This window comes from Rhagoletis zephyria, unplaced genomic scaffold (genome assembly GCF_001687245.7).
Source record: "Rhagoletis zephyria isolate East Lansing unplaced genomic scaffold, Rhagoletis_zephyria_1.1 Rzeph_scaffold_06666, whole genome shotgun sequence".
Classification (NCBI taxonomy): Eukaryota; Metazoa; Arthropoda; class Insecta; order Diptera; family Tephritidae; genus Rhagoletis; species Rhagoletis zephyria.
Window position 1 is genome coordinate 10,789 of NW_016163749.1, and position 22,726 is coordinate 33,514.

A 22,726-nucleotide genomic window follows, 5' to 3' on the forward strand; every position below is an offset into this window, starting at 1 on the left:
AACTCCACAAATTTTCATCAAAATTTCGTGCTTTTTAATATGAGCCTTTCGAACATTTTCGCGTAGGCAGTTTTATAGCCCATACGATTTTAGTTCTCAACCGGCGTTGATTTTTCATACTTTTTTTTAGTTATTTTTTGGTGAGGTGAAAATTGTTAAAAATCAGCGCGATTTTTATTCGCTTAAACTTGCACTTCACAAGGCTAAAATTTTATGGGCTATAAAACTGCATACCCAAAAATGTTCTAAATATTCAGATTAGAAAGCTGGAAATTTTGATGCAAATTTGTTGAAATTTCCTAAATTTCGTACTAAGTTTGAAACTTTGATTTATATGGTTTTGGTTAAAGCTTGGACACTTTTTTATACAAAAATAACAAAAAACTTAACTTGAAAACCGTTATGAATATTAAAAAAAACACGTGAACACTTTTTTGAGTCACTGTATTTCATAAAAATACTGGTCTACTCAAGCCAGATAGAGAATCAATTGGAGACAATCTGCGCTCAAGAACGCCAATCCAGGCGACACAGTGGGAAATATTTGAAAAATTCTAGCCGCGGCGCTGAGTGTAATTTTTTTTTTTTTTCTTCAAATATCTTGCATTTCATGTTACTGGCGAGAGATTTAAATATGTTTATCATAAATTTGTTAAGTCGAGAACTCATCAGCGTCACCTCAAAAAAAAGCATAAATGTCTCACTATTCAAAGAAAAAAAAACAAAATCAGCCAGATGCCTAAATAGTTTGATTATTTCACCAATTGCGGTTATGAAATTTTTACTTTTCTTATCTTTGAATAAAGAGAAATTTTTTTGGAGGCGAGGCTGATGAATTACCACTCGTCCAACTAAACTTCTGATAAAACTATTAAATTATCTCATCAGGAATATGAAATTAAAGATATTTAAAGAAAAATTAGAAAAAAGTACATTCATACGGTTACTCTAGCGCCGCGGCTAGATATGCTTACATCTAAATTCGTTACAGTTACCATGATGACATTGGTTTTTTTTAAGTAAAAATGTCAGCTTTGGAGGTCATCTACGCCATGCTGTGTGTGTGTGTGTGCCTGTCTGTCAATGGCCGCATTGGAACTCAGACGACATTTTTAGCATTTTTGATATTTTCATTTAGATTGTTTGCCTTTCGTTGCTTGTCTCCTCTGCCATTGTTTTATTGATGTGGCTTCAGGTCCCTGTCTGTCTGCCCATGCGGCTGGTGTTTGTCTAAAACACTGCCAAAAGTCAAATACCCAGACGGCTGATGAGATCGTGAATTGACTTTCTTCGATCGTTTGCGAAATTACTTTAGTGTCGCGACATACGGAGCGGTGTTGTGCAAAACGCGGCGATCTATTTTTACAAATATGCTGCCTAGCCATCGAAAGCGAAGTCAATATCACGTGCAGACGTTGACGTAGACGATGCTTGTACATTGGAATTGAGTAGTCAGACGACAAGGGACTAACTATGTACATATGTATGTATGTATAATAGGCTGCTGAATGGAGCGCACTGATCAACATAACAGCGGCTGCTTTCAGACAAACGTACAGCCAACCGACAGCTAATTAGTATCCTGTTTACTTAGGAGACATTAGGGAAAACCAATTTCGTCGTTAAGGAAATCTTATTTGAAAAAATTCATTTAAAAATTAGACACTTTTCTTCCGAAATGTGGAATGACCGCAAGGTAAACAATGGTTCAGAAGGTTAGATCGAAATTTGAGGTGTGAGTTTATATACATAAATACATATATGTATGTGTGTGAGACGTTGTGTATTCCTCGAGCATTTGTCCGTTTGGGCCGAGACACAAACACTATGAAATTTCCTCTTTCCTTTCCAGAGTTACGCCAGTTCTTCATCCCAAGTGTGGCCAGGCCCTTCTGCACTTAGTTCTGCCTCCAACCAGGTCTGAATCCATGCTGATGACAGTCAGTTGATTCGAGAAGAGCCACATCGACAAAACCTTATAGGCAATCTTCATAAAGCTTATGCCGCGGTATTTGGCGCCAACAGGAGAATCTCGCAGCTGTATACCCATTCAGAAGTATTTTACTCGGTCGTCTGTTACCAGGTCTCCATCTACATACGTGTATGCATTCCGAAATATAAGAGTCTTAGACTATCCACAGAACCTGCAATCCAGTCAGACAGCCTGTAAAGGTGCACAGGCCTTCCGCACTAAAATTCACAAGCCGTTCCAAGATCCATTTAGGGTAGTTAAAAGTTTCTAGATTGCCTTATCCCTTTGTCATCCGCCGGCTCCGTTGCATGCGACGTTTTCGTGAACGTCAACTTATTCGTTGCCATCGAAACCCCCATGTCCCAGTACCAACCAATGGGCTACCCTTACCTTGTTATGCGTGCTTAATTATACAATCAATAGAGTCTTCCAGTTGTCCACAAGCCCTGATAATGCCTGACTGTCAGACATGATACTTATCCTGGCCCCATTTGTCTTTCTACGAAGACTTTCACTGTTTCAGTTGAATTTTTGATTCAGTGTTTACTCCAGATACCTCTGCTCTTGCGATGACTATATATTCGAAATTTCCGGTTACGATTAAGCCACGTCGACTTTCTTTCTTTTGGTGAAGCTGGCGATGGTCGAGTGCAATTATTGATGGGCCCTTTTCAGAGCACCATTTCTCAGTCAGTTTTAAGGCTGCCTGTAATCTAGAAGCAATATTTCAGTCACCTGCCTTTCTTCTTATTTGGCGCTGTAACCGCCTAAGCTTTGAGCTTTTATAGATTGTGGTGTTCGTATGTCGAGAGAGGACTTTACTCCTGAATTGTCTACTCAGTCCAAAGTAGCATTTGTTGACAAAAGTGATTCTGCGTTGGATTTCCATGCTGACATTGTTATCGGTGTCAATGCTGGACTTCAAAAATGTACCAAATCTGAAAGTTATGTACCAGTGTTCCAAACTGAAAAAAAATATTTACCAAAAATGGCACATTTCGGCCAAAATGGCAACCGTGCTCATGTCTTTCTACCTGCTCTGGTCTCTGCTTCGTATGTATCTACGCATAAGTACATACATACATACATATGTGCAAAATTCTGAGAATTCTCAAGAAGAACTTTCGCTTTATTGTCCTTGATAGCTTAAACAGAAATTCGAAGATTCCATTGAACCCGTCGCGCTCAGTGCGTCTCAGCCAGACAAACAAACAAACAAATGCGAGGACAACAAAAAAATAAAAATTAAAAAATCACTTTCCACATTGAAAGCGCCAAAAAATCATAACGTTTAATTTATTGCTATGTTGTGGCCGTCAGCAATAACATTATTAGTAACCTAATCGTAACCAGCGACAAGAACAACAACAACAACAACAACAAAAAAGCAACCTTTGTTCCAACATTGTTGACAAGAACAGCAACAACAGTTGCAGTTACTGCGAATGCGGCCGAGATGAAAGAATCTACACAGACTTGCAGCTTGGCGACGGGCAAACCGACGCGCAGTCAGTCGAGCAGTCATTCAGTCATTCAGTCACTAATTTGTTGGCGTAGAATGGGGGAAAAAATATTGGCGTTGCATATTTTGATTTGCGAAATCTGTTGCTTTGCTTTGCTTTGTTTAGAATGTCATTGACCGTCTGTGTTGATTTTGAATATAATTTGCTGTTATTAACACAATTTGCTGTACGACGACGACAACTACTGCAGGAGGGGGTAGGTGAAGTGATTGGTTTTATTGTTCCTCAAAATATTTTTAATAAAGTTGTATATATACATATGTATATGTCGCCTAAATGACAAATCAAAGGTTATAAAAGTACCAGTGATTTTTGGCATTTTTTTGTCGAAGGTTTTGCTCATTTTCTCCATATAAAAAGTCGAAGAACATAATTCGGATGGAAGAAAATGACTGACAACATCATTAAAAAACAAAAAATGCCAATAATCAAAGACAAGTCCCACATACTACATACTCAAAGTATTTCTAAGTAATCTAAATAATTAAAAAGCTCGAAATTTTTACGAAAGTTTGTTAATTTTTTTTTAATACTTAACGAAAATTGAAAGTTAGATTTTACGGGTTTTGTTGAAAAATAAACTATACTTTTATATAACAAAATTATAAATATATAATTATAAAATTATAAAACAAAATAATTAAAATTAAAGAATAATAAAATAAATAGTCAAAGCTTGTCAATATGAAAGTGTCGTACCTGAGTGGAAGATCGATCTACATATCTCGGCAGCCAGTTCGAAAATGCCCTATCTAAGAAAACTTGTCAAGAACGCCCTACTTCAATATTTGATTGAAGAACGCCCTGTCTCATCTGAAAATTTATTGAAAGTACGCTGGGATAGGGCGTTTTTGAATCGAATTCTCAGATAGGGTATTTTTTGATAAAATTCTGAAATAGGGCGTTCTTGAAAAGTTTTCTGAGATAGGGCGTTTTCGAACTGGCTGCCGAGATAGGTCGATATTCCATAGATATTTCTCCGAGGATCGTGGGCTANACTGGCTGCCGAGATAGGTCGATATTCCATAGATATTTCTCCGAGGATCGGGGGCTAACACTCTCATTTTTACGAGTAAGTATGTTCTCAAATGAAACTAGAAATATTTTTACAATTTTTATTGAGCTTTGTACCACGATTGTTTATTAGGAAAAATTGAAAAAGCAACAAAGTCAAAGCGGTAGAAGTTATAGCACTATTTCGGAGATCACCACATCTCCTCATCAGACTTCTTTTTTCTTAGACTTCAGCAGGGATCGAATCTGCGAATTCGATGTTCAAAGTCAGAAGCGTTAACCACTGAGCTATGTACATCCCGTAAACTCTTGTTGCTAATTCATTTTCCTTATTCAACCAACTACTATCAAGTGCAGCTGATTTGCCGCTATTTAAACTCGACAACAACCATGCTGTACCGGTACCTTCTCATACAACAGGTTGGCCAAAATATTAAGTTAATTTAAGTTACGGATATTAAGTATATACTAACTGAGCTTTAACGCGTTTACTCGCACGCCTTAACTTAAAAGTCACATTATTTAAAAGTAATTAAATATTGGCGTGCGAGGTTTGTACACAGTATTCCTTATACACATATACATAAATTACTTTCTTCATGTACATATATGTATATCAATTTTAGGGGAATTTCGAGTGTGCCAATAAAACTTAAAAAAATGGAATCTTAGTTTCTCAAATAATATTCACCTTTTACTCAGTGCAATTTTTTTTCATTTGGTGACACACTAGTTTTGTTACACTAAATTCGTTCGTTTTGGCAAGAAGAACATTTTCACCGTTTAATTTTTGCATTTCGGAGTATCCTAAATTATTAAAATTAAAAAATCGTAAGATTTCAAAAATTACAAAACATCTGCGACAGATATTTTGCGTGCAGTCATTTTTTTTTTTTAATTTCGTGGTACACTCTTGAAAGTTCACAGCTATGTTGAATTTGACGCCAAGCTCCATTGTCTCTAATATGAACATTATATTTGAAAACTTCTCAAAGTTATAAAACAACAACAATTATGATGTTTTCGACTGACAATGAAAAAATTAGCAATTTCAGCACTTTTTCGCCTAAATAAACCTTTTTTTAAGTTAACTTTGTTCTAATACTTTATTTATTAACCGACTTCCAAAAAAGGAGGAGGTTATCAGTTCGTCGGATTTTTTTTTTTTTTTTTATGTATGTTACCGCATAACTTTGGACCACGTCAACCGATTTCGATAATTTTTTTGCATCGGAAAGGTAGTGTCTCAGAGGTGGTCCCATACTAATCTGGTTGAGATCCGATCAGTGGATCATGAGATATATATATATATTTTTTTTTATATGGGAGTTGAAGTCGGTTTTTTTTTGCTAAAAATTACTTGTTTTTTATTTTACTTCTTTCTGAAACTCCATTGATTAAGAAAAAAGGAAAGAAGTATGCTTTACCGTTATTTTTTCTGCCTAGAGAAAGGACTGACACTAAAAAAAATAACTTGTGAGATTTGCTCATATATGTATGTATGTATGTAACAAAATTATCACGCGTGAGAAGTAATGCAGGTGTGGTAGTCTCAGTACTTCAATAGAAATAGTAAAGAACAGAAGTACTGACCACGTCACTATGACGTTTTAGTCCAAATTAGGTAGATGTAATAACGGCCGTCACATACTTGGTAAAACTAATAAAACAAAAAAGGCAATATGTATCTACTCGTAAATTAATGACCAAAAGTTTGCCACCCACTTGTACTCAATGCCACACATAAATATAGACAAAATAAATAAATGATATGTATGTATGTATATATAGGCATATAATATTTTACATACAAATATTCGTGTAAAAATATGTATATGCGTACATACATACATGAAGTGTTGTACCCGGTGAGGTGTAGGGCCAACAAGCAATTCAATGTCCAAAATATTTGACACTTTTTGTTTACAACAATAAATTAGGCATAGAATACATCTACATATGTGAATATATATGTACATATGTATGTATGTATTAGGGCGGGTCATTTTTTTTTTTTAATTCAAATTTTCTCAAGAAACCATGGGTCTAAAATTCGTTGCGAAGAAAATGTAAAAAGGTTTACTGTTGCGCCCTCTGGTGAAAGCTTTAAGAAGGAGATAAGTGCTGAAATGGTAACCTCATACCGAAAAATTCCTCGTACGATGTTTTTATACAAAATTTAAGCACTTCTTTACGTGACTACAGCAAAATTCTAAGAAACGTACATTTTCGCAATTTGGCAAACTCCAAATTGATTATTGGCCCAAGGTTTCTTCGGCAAATTTGCTAAGAATTAGTACACGTAGAATCCATCCATACAAATGGACCCACCCTAGTATGTGTGTATGATTGCACTTGCATATTCATAAAGATTTGGTGTTCTTATGTATTTATTAGTATGCAGGCACACGCTTAGCTGCAGTAAAAGTCAAATAAAAAATACCAAAGAAAAGGAAACATATGAAATGTCCGATAGCTATTCAATAGGCAATTGTGGTTAAAATAAATTATTTTTATATTATCATTCACACATAACTAATGTGCACACATATCCACAGCCATAAATATGTAGCTATGTACATACATACATACATACGTATCGCGTAGTTCGTATGTGCCGGCGCATACATATCATAAATTCATTCATAAAATCGTTGAATTAATTTCGAAAGCTTGTTTGGCCGCACTTCGATTAGCTTTTGACATGGCACGAACATACACAACAGCAGCAAAAAACAAAAAAAAAACAAAAACAACTATAAATTTATGTTTGTATTTTTTTTATGTCCATTAACAATTCATGCGCTGATTCGTAGTATGTACATACATATGTATGTATGTATGTATGTATGTGTGTATATGATCGATATATGTATGTAAGCGCGAAGGTAGTTGGCTCGAAACAGGAAAATGAAAAGCCTATTATTTTACATAGAATGAGATATCATTGCACGAAGTGATAACTATAATTTTCTTGAAAGTTATCTACTGTTCGTTGAAATAAATCGGCTTGACTATATTAATATGTATGTATGTACATGGGACTAAATTCATAAAGAATTCCTAAGCGTTAATGCACGCAGACTCAGTGGTAGTAGTTTGGCAGTCTCTTTCCAGCCATGCACAACGCTTTGAAAGTCTCCTGAAAGGAGGTAGAGCATACATACATACATACATAGGTATCAAAACTTTAAGTATGAGTTGGAATTAGGCCTGTGGTATTATATTTAAGGAATTATAGTAATTTATTTTATACGAAGGCCACCTTGGTAGAATAAGTCCAATCCATTCAATTCGCTCCTCGAAAATTTGGCGACTAGCAGCACTTAAGGCGAGTAGGCTAGTTTTTTTTCACACAAGAAAGAAACTTAGACAAGGAGGAAAATGAGGTTGAGAAGTTCAGAGTTCTTAAGAAAATGTCTACGTTTTCGACTATGGTTTGCTAAAGTTTGTTTGTGACAAACAGAAATTTCCATTATTTCGGAAGGAAAAAGGTGGAAAAAAGCAGGCTGTAAAATATCAGATTTCAAAGCTCTCGACTATTTTCTTAAAAGGTTCGTACTTAGCTGTATACATTGAAATAAGCAAAATAAGCAATTCCAAGCAAAAGCTTCAACTCTTCGGTCCTGATGGTGACGTTCCGGTGAAAAGATCTTTCGACAGGGCTTCCGTGATCACAATGTACCCAACTATCTTTACTTGATATAAGAAACTAGCGGATCTTTGCAAGTTCTTCTACTTGCCGTCCACGCTTAGAGATGGCTGTGGAGCCAAATAAGATGAAAAAATATATTTCCATGCCGGTTCATGTATTCATAAAAGCGTAAAACTGCTATTTCGGTGTTTACTTTCTTGTTTCTTGTGTTTACTAAGTAGTCAATTATTTAGCTGCTGATGCAATTAGAAATGGCAGGGTTAATAAGTATGTATGTATGTATGTATGTAGTGCGATTATAATAAACAATTTCGACACAGCCCCATTACTCTGTTACTACAACTTTCATTTCGTTGGAAAAAGTTATTGAGAAAAAAAACCCAAACTCAAAACAAAACAAAAAAAAAAGAAAGAAAAACACAGAAGCAAAAATGCGCATGTAACAGAGGAAAAGTGACAATAAAACGAAAAAAAATTTAATAAACCCGTTCATAATCAAAACAATGTTAAGTACTTACACGCGCATTCATTCAGTCATTCAGTTATCGAAGCATTTACGCATTTACACGTTTACACATTCCATCGTACAATGTTCGTTTGCTGCCAGGTCGCAAGGCCAGCGGCGGCGTCCACTTCCACATCAGCGGAGTGCGGCTGGTAATAAATTTGGAGCAACCGCGAAGATGTTTACTTACTACATACATACTTACAGTGCAGTAACCGTTGGAGTTGGAGTTGGAGTTGTGGGCCCGCACCGAACTTTGGCTCCATTCATTCCCATACTTGTGCGAGCAAATGCGTGCATACGTACCCTGCAGGAAAAAATTATCAATTGATAAAAAATAACCTACTTATAGTTAGCCTTTTTGCTACAATAAGCTAACTTGAAACAATGCAGGAGCAAAGCTCGAGATTGTTTTCTTTAAACGCGTTTCTATTTAAATATCCTGCACTTCGCAAATACTTTTTCGAATTGAGAACAAATAAAATGGAGATCGAAATTTCATATTTTCATTTTGAAGTTATGTCTGACGGAGTTCGAATATGGGACCACCTACAGCAGAATATGGAAACAAATATGAAATGTGATAAAACAAATAAGGTAAACAAATCAAAAAATAAAAATAAAAATATTTTGTTTTTCCTATTGATATTTTATGTCCAAAAATATTTGGTTACAAGTTAGTTACATCAAACCACCCTTGACTACATCTCATGCAGAGGTAACCACCCTTGACTATTTCGCGGCCATCGCCATGGAAATATAGTTAGCTTTCGTCAAAGAAAATATACAGATAATAAGTGACTTATAGCTCCTTCCTAATCAACTTAAAGTTACCTTATAGTTAGATTCATTTCCTGCAGGGTATGCACATATGTATATGTATGTATACATTTATGCATGTATGTAGCTACATATATGTATGTATGTATGAAAGTATGCACGCTGGCGGGTAATTGTATTAAAATTGAAAAATTACGATGAATAATCAAGCGGAAGGTAAGCAACGGCAGCCTTTATATGTACATACATACATACATATATGTATACGCATTAGGGCATACAATCCAGAATTTCGGGATCCCGGAAACTTTTCCACGTCCCGAAATCTCTTGAAAACAGCTTCGCGATCCAGAGATTTTTGTTGATTACATAATCAGGCAAGTTTTAGAGTGAAGTTAAAAGGGGAAAAAATAATTCACGTGGATTTTTGAATTTCAGATTCTGCTTGAAAAAACTGTACTTGTTCAAACATTTTTGTGCAAGAACTGTGTACGAATGAAAAGTCTGCAAATGGAATTTCTGCAAATATGAGTAAGTGCTTTTTCCAATTATTATACATAGTGGAATATTTAAGAATGTTTACTACAAAAATATTCTAATAATAAATGACATACTCTTTTACTAAGTTTCATTATGCTCCGCGTAAGACCAAATGTGGTGGCAATGAGTCTGTGTGGTCTCATTATTTGAATGCTGAGAACGGGTAGTCGACTGCAAAATGCAAAACAATGTGATACAAGTCGAAATCCCGAAAAGTACCGCGATCCTGGGCTAAGAGTTTTTTCGCATGTTAAAATGCTTCGGGATTGAATGGCCCGTAATACATATATGTATGTATAGATATACTTATAAATTATTTTTGTGACGGCAACTGTTGATTGTTTACATATAAATTTACACACTTACATATGTGAGTACGAATAAACTACTCTACGAATGGATGTGTATATGTACATACATATCGTCATTTAAAGTGAGGTGGCATAAATTATTTTCTAGAGAGTAAAAACACTCATTTTTCAAAATGTTTCTTTTTTTATAAAGCAATCGCGTTTCTGGCTAGTATATTTCAGCACAAAGGGATAAGGAGTGAGCCAAAAGCAAATCCAATTTTTGCCAGCAAATGTCAGTTACGCGGTTTTGCAGAATGACGATACGCGGTTTTGTACTTTAAACGACGATATGTAAGTATGTACATATGTATATATATATGCACCTGCAAATGGGTGCACACATACGTAAATTTCTTAACTGTTTTAAGTTTTCTTGCGCCATATCTCTATCTCTGTATGAGTTTATGTTTATATATGTACATGTGAAAGAGCCGTTACAATCGAATTTTATATTCCTGAAGTTATAAATTATTTTATGTTCCCGATTTGGGTATGGCAATTTAAAATTTAAAAGCAAATATGAATGGGATACTTATGTATGTATGTATTTTGAAAAATTAATATAAATTTGCATCGTTTATGAGTTGTTTTAAGGAGAAACATTTTCGTTCAACAAAAAAAAGAATTAAAATTACAAACCACAAAGTTTTTTCCACCCATCGGAAGAGCTCTATGCTTTGTAAGGAGGGCGTTTAGGGTACGTTCCCAATGCAGCATAGCAATGTTCCGGACAACACAAAAAGTTTTATAATGGTTTACTTGCGCAAAAATGAAAAACAAATACGGTACCATTTTGCTCTATAAAATAATCTATATAAGTCTTTTAAGACCAAAAGGGCCCCAGGAGCTTCAAAGGGCAAAATGTTGCCCTATTATTTTCTATATATATCTTCCTTCTTCTCTATATATATATATAAATGAAATGTCTTTCGTATGACGGCGTTGCCTGACCAAACGGCTGAACCGATTTCAATTCTGTAAAAAGTACTCCTTTCGAACTTTTGTGTGGAAGGTGCTTCGATTTAAAAAAATTTGAAATTTTTTGTTGTTGCTGCCGAAAAATGAAGAATGCCGAGACGTCACGATTTCACAATTTCATAGAGTTTTCTGTACATAAATTGTCACTAAACTACTAAACGTCTGGACCGATTTGGTTCATATTTGGAACATGTGTCAGTACCTTGAAAGGAAATACTCCTAATACTCAGTGCAAGGTTTTATAGTGTGTATTGTGTTTGTAACATTTTTATCTTAATTTAAACGCGCCTATTTTTCCCTATAAGTGGGCGTAAGCAAAATTTTTATATTTCATGCGTTTAAGAAGAAGACACTTGATGGTCAGTAGAAGCAGTTTCGAATATACCAAAAACAAGAAAAAAAACAAAAAAAATAGAAACAAATACGCACAAGTACAGTTATTTGCGTCCTGCGTCTGCTTAATGGCACTGCGAACCAAAATTTGCACTGAGCTCTTGCCCGCTGGGGAGGTGAAGTAACCCACTTCGAACGATTACAGTGGTAAATAAACGCGAGCATTTTAAAAGTTTAAATAAAAAAAAACGAAAAATATTTGGTGCACTCATACGCGCATACACAAAAAATCAGCCCAAAGCGCTACGCTTACTTTTTCGTAGTCATTGCTTCCGTATTTGTGTGCAGTGCAGTATATGCAATCGATTATTGTTGGTGTGTATGCAGTAGCTCGTCGTACGCCAGCATACATATGTACATACATATTTACCATTTCAAAATAAGGACAAAAATAGCGCCAAACATGTCCTACCTCGCGTAGATTTCCAGTGCGCTCGTCGTCGTGTAGCAGAGTGCCCAGCCCACTTCGTTGCAGCATATATACATATGTGTTTGTGTGTATGTAGTATATATGCATTTATGTATACATAAATATATGTACACATGTGTGTGTTTGTGTGTTTGCGCTGGTGCACATAATGCAGTACAAGTAGCGCATTGCGCGCCTTCCAGTTTCCATTACTACGATTGCTCGCATTTTTACTACGCTTTATTGATTTTCAGCTGTATATAGTGTGTAGTGGTAGTGCATATATGTAACTACATATTTTACATCTAAGGATGTACATATGTATGCAGCTATGCACTTGTGTGTGCGCTTGCCGTTATGATGCAGCGCGCGCGCCAAAAAGCACAGCAGACATCAGCGGCGACTGACTGGGCGCGTTCGTTTAACAGTCGAAACATCCAAGCTGCCAACCGACCCAAGCCGTGCAGCACTCATTCGACGTGGTGCACCAGTCAAACTAAATTTTTTTGTTTACATATAGCAGCTTCTCGTCTACTACCTAAATATGAGTGGGCGCACATGCATATACATACATACAGTATCGGTCATATCTATAGCGCGCCATTTCAAAGTGATATTGTGTGCCGCTTAAATTTATTTAGTTATTTTTAAGAATTTTCAATTAAAATATAGTTCATTCTCAGACAAAAACCCCCGTATAAACCTAAGTTTAATAATTTGTAGAAAACTACAAAAAAGTGTTAGAATTTTTTTGAGTACACAGTTTTTTAGCTCCTTCAATTTTAGTCTGATAATATGCAAGTTTGAGGTAGCTAAAAGCAGCCGTTGATTTTTTAGAATTTTTTTCGCCAAAGGTGTTGCGGATTTCTTCCATATACAAATAAATTGAGTTTATTCATTATATGGAAGCCAATGCGACAAAAAAAAATCTAAAAAATGAACGGTGATTCGTAGCCACTTGAAATTTGCATATTATCAGACTAAAATTGAAGGGGCTAAAAAACTGTGCACTCAAAAAAATTCTAACACTTCCGAGAAAATAGTTTGAAATTTAGGTGGAAATTTGTTGCACTATATTTTAATGGAAAATTCTTAAAAATTACTTTAATATCATTTTGAAATGGCGTGCTATAGATATGACCGATACTGTATATGTATGTATGGTACGTAGATTGGCACACAGCCACTTGTTATATAAACCAGGCATGTAAAGGATATATACATAGATATGTATGTATGTATGTGAATTTAAAATATGCTCATACATATACAAACTCGTGTATGATGAATGAGTTTTAATTTGTATACATACGTAGTATATATATATTGTACATTTATACATAAATAAATACATATTTAAGCGCTTCATAGGGACTGCCGCAATAGATGTGATTTTCTGTAAGTTTGTAATTTTTATTGCAACTACTCGTACATACATACATACTTATGGGAAATGTTTTCCCTATTTTTTTTTTTTGTTGCAATGCTTATATTTGTGTATATTTTTGTAAATGGCTAGCGCTTACTGTTATCTGCTGCATACCCAGCAGCTTGAATCACTAAGCAAAATGGCGCCGTCGCTGCGTTGTGAATATTCGCATTAACTGTACTTGTGGCAGGCATTGAAAAGTACTGCCAACTAAGAAAGTGCAAATAGGAGGCGCAGGTTAGCGTGGTCCTGCAATGGAACTTCATAGACCTACATACATACATACATACATATGCGTTGCTTGGACCAAAGTGAAATTTTATACCCGACCGATTCGCAACTCAGCCTTCCGCGGTTAGAACTCAAAAAAAGCTAAATAAAAGCAATTGAAAGCAAAACATGCGACTGGAGCTTAGGCGCACAGTCCCAGTGGGAAAATGTAATGTATAGTAATCGAAAAAATTATCAGTAAAGCAACCCTTTTCACATTCGAAACGGAATTTTTTCCCCCCAGGGCGATGTCCTAAGAAAAGTGGGGAGAGAAAAATGAATGTGTTTTAATATGAAATTTTTGGAAATTTTGGAATTAGAATGCTGATTTTGGAATTAGAATGCTGATTACATAGTTAGCAATAATATAATCGAGAACTCATAATTAATACATTATATTCTTTATCACGCATGTAATGCATTGCTACTTTTCCGACTGGGGTGTTTCGACTGTATGGAGACAGGTGAAAATAGTCAACGTGCTGCGATTTTGCTGAAACATGACATGAGCTCTAATTTTTCTTAGGAATAAGGTATTATGAAATATGGTAAAGATAGTCTAATTGCCACGCCCTCCACTCTTGTGGGCGGAAACATTAAATTTCACCCGATTTCGATGAAATTTAGTTTGTACACTCTCTTCTGTTAGAAACCCCTTAATATTAAATATGGCGAAGATTAGATGACTAAAACGTCTACAACGCGCAAAATATATGGGCCCAATCATAAAATGTAATGGAAATTTGGTTCATTTTTGTTTTCTGTTTTCCACTAAACTGATTAGTCGATATCGCGCCAATTCTAGCCAAGTTTATTCTAACTACTGTCACCAAGACTTTTCCGCACTGCCTTCATATAGCCGAGTACGGCGCCGCTGAATGACAGAGACGGCACACAACGAAGACATACAGCAGCTGCCGATCCGTCGTCTTGACATTTTACTGATCAGGTAAGATACGAAGGACTTCGCAAAGGTACTGAAGACATTTTGTGGGCAAGGTCAACCATTTTGTAATGAGACATCGCATAGTATGCCCATAGTAAGGGCAGCGAAATGAACCAAAACACTTACAGCCTGCTTTGATAGCAAAAGATTAGACCATCGAAAGCGTCGAAGATGAAACAAATGAAGTAGGCGAACTTCCCTTTGCATCAAAGAAAGAATTACCAACTCCTATTTTTGTAAATATAATCAGAAAAGAGGCAAGAGAATCCACGTCCGTCCCTAGGGATACGTTAAGCTAGTTGCCTAGTAGTCGAGAGTGGTCAATAAAGAGCAAACGAATCGAACAACAATGCAGGTAGTCTTGCTTCTCAACAACGGAAGCTTACGCTATATTTATTTATTGTCCAATACTTATTTGAATGTGTAAGATGGCATTCTGGCCTCTAACCATTTTTCTTTCCCGCCACAGTGAAGTTGGCCAAAGGCGACCATCGCAATACTGAACGCCCGGTCCATAACAAAGGCAGTGGTCAGGTGAATCAGGTGAACTTACATACATACATACATACATAAGTATGAACTATGCATATACACATGTACATATGTACATATGTGTGTATGTGTGGCTCCGGTGGAAATGGTTGTGCTTGTGGTAGGTTCAAAATGCACGCTCTCGGATGATGTTAGATGAGTACGTTGAAATTCCTGAGATTCCACCACTTAAGAGCCATCTACATACTATATACATATGTATGTATATGTACATATTAGGGATGTTGCGAATGTGAAATTTTAGATAACCGCGAATGCGAATTCGGATGCGGATATTTAAAAGCTAACATCGGCGGATGCGAATGCGAATGCGGATGCCAAGTATTTTTTAGAAAAAATTTAGGTGATTTAGTTAAATAAAAAATGGAAAGGTTGGTAATTTTTAATAATGTTTTTTTTTTTAGTACTAATGCGAATATTCGCAACAACCCTGGTACATATAGACATGTACGTACATATATCTATATACTTGCATGTATTCGCTTAGAATGTACAAACGCGCAACACAAACGCACCAACAAATACTTCCTGGAGAAAGCAAGTGTCAAGAGCAGCGGGTGAGCTTCAGCTCCAAACAGCATTGAGTGAGTAATGTGAGGTGAGCGGCAATGTGACCAATCGAATGGCAGAAAACAGAAGCCAGTGGGCAAATGGGAGCAATGACCTCTGATGTATCTGTCAAATAGACTCACCACTCATACATGCGTACATATAAATGTATATTAATGTTTATGGTAGTCGTAGTGGTTTACGCTTGCAATTAGGTTTGAGTCTGTACGCACACATCAAAGGCGACTGCAATGATTCTCACAGTGGCGCTGCCTTCGATATACAAAGTTATCGGCCCTGTAGGTGTTAAGGCATTACTGCTGTGGCCATTGATGATCCGTTGATTTCAAATTATACCTGCCGTTGATGCTGACTGCTTGGCTGGCATAGCAGTTGATTGTAGTTAAATTCGTTCGAAGATGAGTCGCTTTTGAGGGCTAAACTTTTTTTTATTCTATTATTTTTTTATATTCATTTTTTTTATTTAACTCTTAAGATGCTTTGAATATTAGAACTCTATGTCTTAATTTTTTTGCGGCCGCTGTGGTGTAGTGGTTGGGGTGGGTACATTAGGGCGGGTCAATTTGTTTTACTATGCGCGTACAGCACAGGAGATTCATTCTTACATGCAATTCTTAGCAGATTTGCCGAAGAAACCATGTGTCTAAAATCAATTTGGAGTTTGCCAAATTACGTAAATAGGTTTCAAAGAAAATGATAAGTGCGGATGTGGATTCTTCATACCAAAAAACCCCCATGCAATTTTTCTCCTAAATAGGCAGTGTAGCTTCTAGAAGCGTTCACTAAATTATACTAAAAAACTGCATACTCAAAATACCAATTAATTTGAAAAATTAAAAGTTTAAAACCTGCAGATTGCAAAAATGTTCGAAAATGCATCATCAAACAACTTTTTTTGAATAACGGAATGACGAAAAAAATTAATCATCAAGTGCATCCTGTGAATTTGCAACGCTGTGCAGGCAAAACCACGTCGAAACCCTGCGTTTTTCACGCAATTGTGGGGTCATAGTCGAAAGTCTCCCATATAAATTGACCCGCCCTAATGTTCATACATGCATATAGTATGTGCATGCGCTGGACAAAGCACTCACAACATTTACTTATTATTATTAAATGTATTTTTAAAACAAATTATCCACTGGGAACAGTTCTCTTCGGCGCTTCGGTGCCATCTGCCGGCGGAAGTAAGAATGGTTCGTAACTCGACTATGCCAAAGAAAAGTAAGCGTATGTTAGTAAATTGTATAAAGGCTGAGTTTCAAACACAACGAAATGTCGTCGTGCGATGCGCCAGCGATGTCAGGCCGCTGCCGGGAAAATAAATGCCGCCTACATGTCCACTCTGCGATCGGGCGTAGTGCGAGCTATCTGGGATCGATATAAGGAGGGAAGCGAAAAGTATATTCCGTAATAAAAAGATGGAGATACGAAAATCCGTGAGTGTGGAGAGCACAACTCCCGCAAAATTTATCAGAACGTTAGGCGACTTACGGAAGGTACGAATATGAATTTCACGGCTGAAAAACAACAAAGCCGTTGTATCTGACGGTCTGCCAGCTGAGCAAAATATTCAAGTATATTTTTTGTTTTTTTTTTTGTAAAGTGGAGAAAATTGAGGTTTTTTCCATATTTTGTGCCCGGATAGAAATCCCTAAAAGTTTTTTTTCAAGAATTCGAAAATAGAAAATGCAACAAAACCGAGTTACTACTAGTTCCCAGGTATACCCATGCGAATAGAGTGAAAAGCTAAAGCCCGCTGTCCACGAAGCCTGAGCCTTAAAAGTATGGCTTTAGTACCGGTAATTTCACCATATACCAAACCGTGGAAAAGATCGGACCACACCGCCTCTGGAACCCTGGTCACGGACCGATAGAATTTCATAGCGCCAAGTATTCGAGTCTGATTGATTTACTATTCGAATCGCAATACAAAGTAGACCCCCCGCTTTGAGGTTTAATGGAAGGTAATAGGCGCGGAAGTTCGCGGGACACACAAAAGGTGTGTATACTAATTTTTAAATGTACACTACAATAACTGGTTTTTTTTATACCTTTTTAAACTTAACTCTATCAAATATATTTATATGCACTTAATATGATAATAGCTTATATAACTTTCATAACAAATAATATGCTCCAGCAGCAGAGGGAAAGTTATTAGAATCCCGACATGGGCACCGCACTCTCCGTCATATCGTCGTCATCGCTACTTCTGAAAATATATGCATATATGTATATTAACTCATCAATAAATATGTATATTTTATTGAAAGCCACTTACACATCCTCCTCGATGCGTCGCAGAAAATTCTGTACCTGCTGATTTTTGCCAATCAAGGCGTACAAACCGCCGAAGCCGTGAAATGCGATGAACAGACAGACCGCATAGTTAATGTGAGTCCATTCCTCGCGGTAGTAGTTGATGGCGAACGAAGTTACACAGACCAGAAAGACCAGGAAGGTGTAGCTGAAGAACTTCCAGAATGATTTGAAGCTAAAGCGAGATGGAAAAGGCAAGAAATTCAATAAAAATAAACGAGTTTTTTAATTCAGTAACTGGCATACCGATTTTCCTCCAGTGACTCTGTGGCTTTGCGTATATTGAAATCGCGACGCTCACTGATATGAATCAATGTGAGAATATAGAAAAATAAGGTCAACACACAGGCGATGAAAATTGGCGCATAATAGTAAATCATAATGGACCAGTTGCGCGCTGTGAAAAGAATCAATAATTGCGTCAAATTGGAAAGCTTTCAAATCGACTCTTCGAACTCACGATCGAACCAGCAGGTGTCGCTGCTAATGTCATATAGATTGTTGGCCGCAAAGATCGACCAACCTACGGCCACCAAGGTTATGGGGAAGAATATAAGCCAAAACATTAGACGCGACAGAATGATGCCATGGAAATGCATGTAGAAATTGAAGCTCATAAAGCTCAGCACGTAGAAGGATAGGACCAAGTAGAGGATAACGCAGGCTCCTGCAACGACAAAGAAAGCAAGCGAGCGAGCGAGCGTGAGTGAAAAACAAAATAAACCCAATCACAAACTTACGTAGATTAATGCAGGCCAGCTTGGAAAACGTGGCTGGATCTGTGAGTGTGAGGTGAGCCAAAAGCGAATAGCCGATGATGACGCACAGCGCGTAGACTTTGATGGCGACGCCATAGAAGGTATTGCGTATATCGGTGCAAAAGAGATAGACAAAAAGGATGATGCTCATACAGATGACGGAAAGAATTAAGCCTGTAGAGAAAATAAATAGCAATAAGTACTAAATTTAATAAAAATAAAAAAAACGAGTTATTGCTTTCCCATGCGATACTGGTTAGAGATTTGGAGGGGGTTTCTTTTCAGACTACGAGCTCTCATCCTTAATCTTACGCTCTCTTTCTTGTACTCCTCTCGGCTCGCATTCTTCCTCTCTTTAATCATAATGATTTTCTCTTTCTCTCTGTCCTATCAATCTCCACAAATCCGTTTACATATGATCCGCATTGTCTTCAATGTAGTTAGACTCTTCCTAAAAGGTAAATAACCATATTTCTTACGCGAAGGGCTGGCTGAAAGCTCACAGCCAGGGACCGAACATAACGGTTATTGTTGATGAAAACTGTCTTGGAAAAATTCACTATGAAGGAAATGTTGTACAACTAAGTGATACATACTAATCGAATTCTTTTCTCACCGAGACTCAAATTTGAAAATAAATTTTTATTTGCAATTTTTATGCAAAACATACATCCAAGATAACAATTATTTTTATATGTCTGAGAGAACAGTTATTGAAGACTTTTCTTTATAAAAGTCATTAATTAAAATCAGTCAGTGACCTTCACTTTTAAAAGTCATCAATATAAATCAGTCAGCGACTTTTATTTTTTTAATTATTCGTACAAAAGTCATTAACATTTATTTTTCGCAGTTAAGAAAGTGTTGGGAAACAAAAGTTTACTGCGACTTATACAAATGACTTTTACAAATATGATTTAAAAAATAAAGGTCAGTGAACGATTTTTATTTATGACTTTTATAAATAAAAGTCTTCGGTAACTGTTACCTGGGACACATAATTTAAAAATCGAAAATAATTGTTATTTTGGGTTTATAAAATAAAAGTCAGAAATAACGGTTATTTAGGAAGTAATTAAAGTAAAAAAATATTTGTTAAAGACCGATTTTTTTAATAAAAGTTGTAACTGTTAAGGTGCTTGTTCAAAGCCGAAGTTCTTTAGTGACATGCAGTAAACTGAAGAGTCGAGTCATTCTTCTGAGATTTATTGTTCACTAACTCTTCTTGGAATTCGAAATGTAAAGGTATTAAATAAACCTCCTTAGTTGGGTCTCAAAGTTTTTTTAGTAAAATGCCCTTGTCCTGACATGTCCGAAAGGAACAGATGTTGAGTAGCGATGGAGTAGAGTTTTTAGCAGTTACCATTTCGGCAGAATAGTGCGGCTCCTAACCGGACTAAGGTAAGGTGAAACGAAATAACCGATTTTTTTATTCATACGCACTCAATCATCATTTCAAACTTCCTTAAATCACTAAGTTTTTTGCTCCCTTTCAAGGATTCTCAAAATCAATTCTACGCCAACCGAATACTCACAAATTGCGTAGGTCCATTCTTTAGTGCCTAAGACGAAAGCCAATTTTTTGGGTACACATGTCAGTGGCTGCCAATTCCAAGTGGAGTTGTCCCGCTGGTGTGGCGTGTAGCAGTAGTAGTTCGAGACTATGTAATTCCCGTGCGCAATGGTGCCATTCTGTGAAAACAAAAGCACAAACCGATAGCACAAATTAACAAATGTACTTAAGCCAACACGCGCGATAAACGATATTTAAACAGTCCGCGCGCGTACATTCGCCTGGCCGCTGTATCACTGAACATTTACCTCGAACAGCGTCCAAGACACCAACTCGCCATTCCTTGGCACGAAGCGCATCCGCTGACACGGCACGCTGATATACACAATAAAATGCTGCGCTGTCTTAACCAAACGCGACCTGCCGTTCGCCCCCAGCACCGCCACCTCGTTGTGATCCAGGCCGGTCAACTCGAACGCTACGCTGTATTGGCTGTCATTGAAGACGTCGTCGGCGGCATCGATGAGGCGCGCAATGGACAGGCATGACTTGCTAGCCGTGTCATAGTAGTAGCCCTCCTGGCAGCAGAAGCGTATGCAGGGCTTCAGTTTGCAAATGCAGGCGCGCAGATGACGCTCCACCTGCACACGCACCCCATCTTGGATGATAAAATCATAGGCAGCAATCAGTTCGCGCGGAATGGCTTTGATGCCGAGACTGCGTATAAATGCGGTGTTGCTGTTGTTGTTGTTGTTGTTGTCGATATGCTCCTGACGATTGCCGTCCGCGATGGTAGTGTTGATGTTTACACTATTTGTCACGTTGTTGTTGCTTTGGCCATTGGTTACTGCGGCAGTGTCGTAGATTGGCGGTTGCTCATACGCCCAGGGAGTGCCGGTCACATTGATGGTGTCGATGAAGGCGCACTGATATCTCACCTCCGCCGCCGGCGCGCCAGATGCAGCCATTACGCCGCAACAACAAAAACAGCTGGCGATGATGACGACGATGAAGGCAGCCATTAGCGGCCAACGATTTGTTGCCAAATCAAATCGAACAGATTTAATTGCTCTCACTAATGTTGGCGCGTACATTCCCTCACTGCCTCTGCCTCTGCCTTTGTTTCTTTTTTTGCCATTGTTTTGTGTTTCACCCGAAGACATTTTTAAGTAATTGTGTTCGTATTTATTTATTCAAAATGTTTATTTTTGCGATTTGCGTTTGTTAAATTGTATCAACACGCGTGGTGCGATCACACACACAATGCGACGGAGTATATATGTATGTATGTATGTACGTTCAAAGATGCGTTAAACATTTATGTGGAAATGGATGAAGAAAATTGCGGCCGCACAATTCAACTCCGAAAACACGAATGATTCGAAATTCTCCAGAAAATGTTCGCCTCAGCCTGTGGGCGGGCGGGCCTGTTTCACGTTCATAGAATTCGCAAATAAACGCCCGCACAGTCTGCTGGTCGACGACCGTGAGCAGCCAAATTAATGCCAAATGAACTACATATGTATGTGTATGTAGACAAAGATGTGTGCGGAATAGATCAGATGGATAATCTGCAATCGAAGTGATTATGACGCTATTCAAGGCGGCTCACTTTCAACGCTTCAACGACGCGCTTTACTTAATCGCACGCAACATTCGCTCGATATTCCTCTTAACGAAAGGATTACGCTGGCTTGCGCGCTAAGTTGCTTATATGTACTAGGCTACGAACTGACGTGAGGTGGGTGGGTGTTGATATTTGCCGGCATTGCCTTCCTTCCGGTCGATTAGTGCTGCTGCAATGCCAATGTCCACTCGAATCGCATGCTCGCGCTCAACTGCCGCCCGAGAGTAGTCCAATGGCATCGCCGCCCGAGACATCGCTGGCCCACACACCTGGCGCGTTGCTAAAAGCCCCATGCAACCCAGCGGGAAATTCGTAGGTGAGCGGTTTTGTGGTGCGATTCGAGTTGCGAGATGCGATAAGTAAATATCTCAAAGAGGTAATTTGAGAGAGGTGATTTGCTCGTTTTACATATATCATTGCAATATAGTCAAAACTAGAGAATGACAATCGAGAAAATTTTAGGAGATTATTAAAGTAGCGGATTGTAGGCCTTAGATCTGTGTTTTAAATTCTCCTAACACCTTGATATGCTCAAGTGTCTTCTGCCATCCAGCCCTGACCACCTGAGGGTGATATAGACATGTGAAGCGAATTTTTCCTGCAGGGCAGTCGGGTAT

At 37.5% G+C, this 22,726-nt stretch overlaps 1 protein-coding gene across 1 annotated transcript; it reads right to left on the reverse strand.

Annotated features, from left to right (window-relative positions):
- Positions 1-17,847: 17,847 nt before the first annotated feature.
- On the reverse strand, positions 17,848-22,301 carry mthl8 (methuselah-like 8). The gene is made up of 7 exons (XM_017629275.1): positions 20,791-22,301; positions 20,505-20,661; positions 18,952-19,143; positions 18,672-18,878; positions 18,458-18,608; positions 18,174-18,386; positions 17,848-18,104 (listed from the first exon to the last, which is right to left on the reverse strand). The coding sequence occupies exons 1-7, from the start codon at positions 21,643-21,645 to the stop codon at positions 18,050-18,052; spliced, it is 1,830 nt and encodes a 609-aa protein (XP_017484764.1). The 5' UTR covers positions 21,646-22,301; the 3' UTR covers positions 17,848-18,049.
- Between the last annotated feature and the right edge of the window lie 425 nt (positions 22,302-22,726).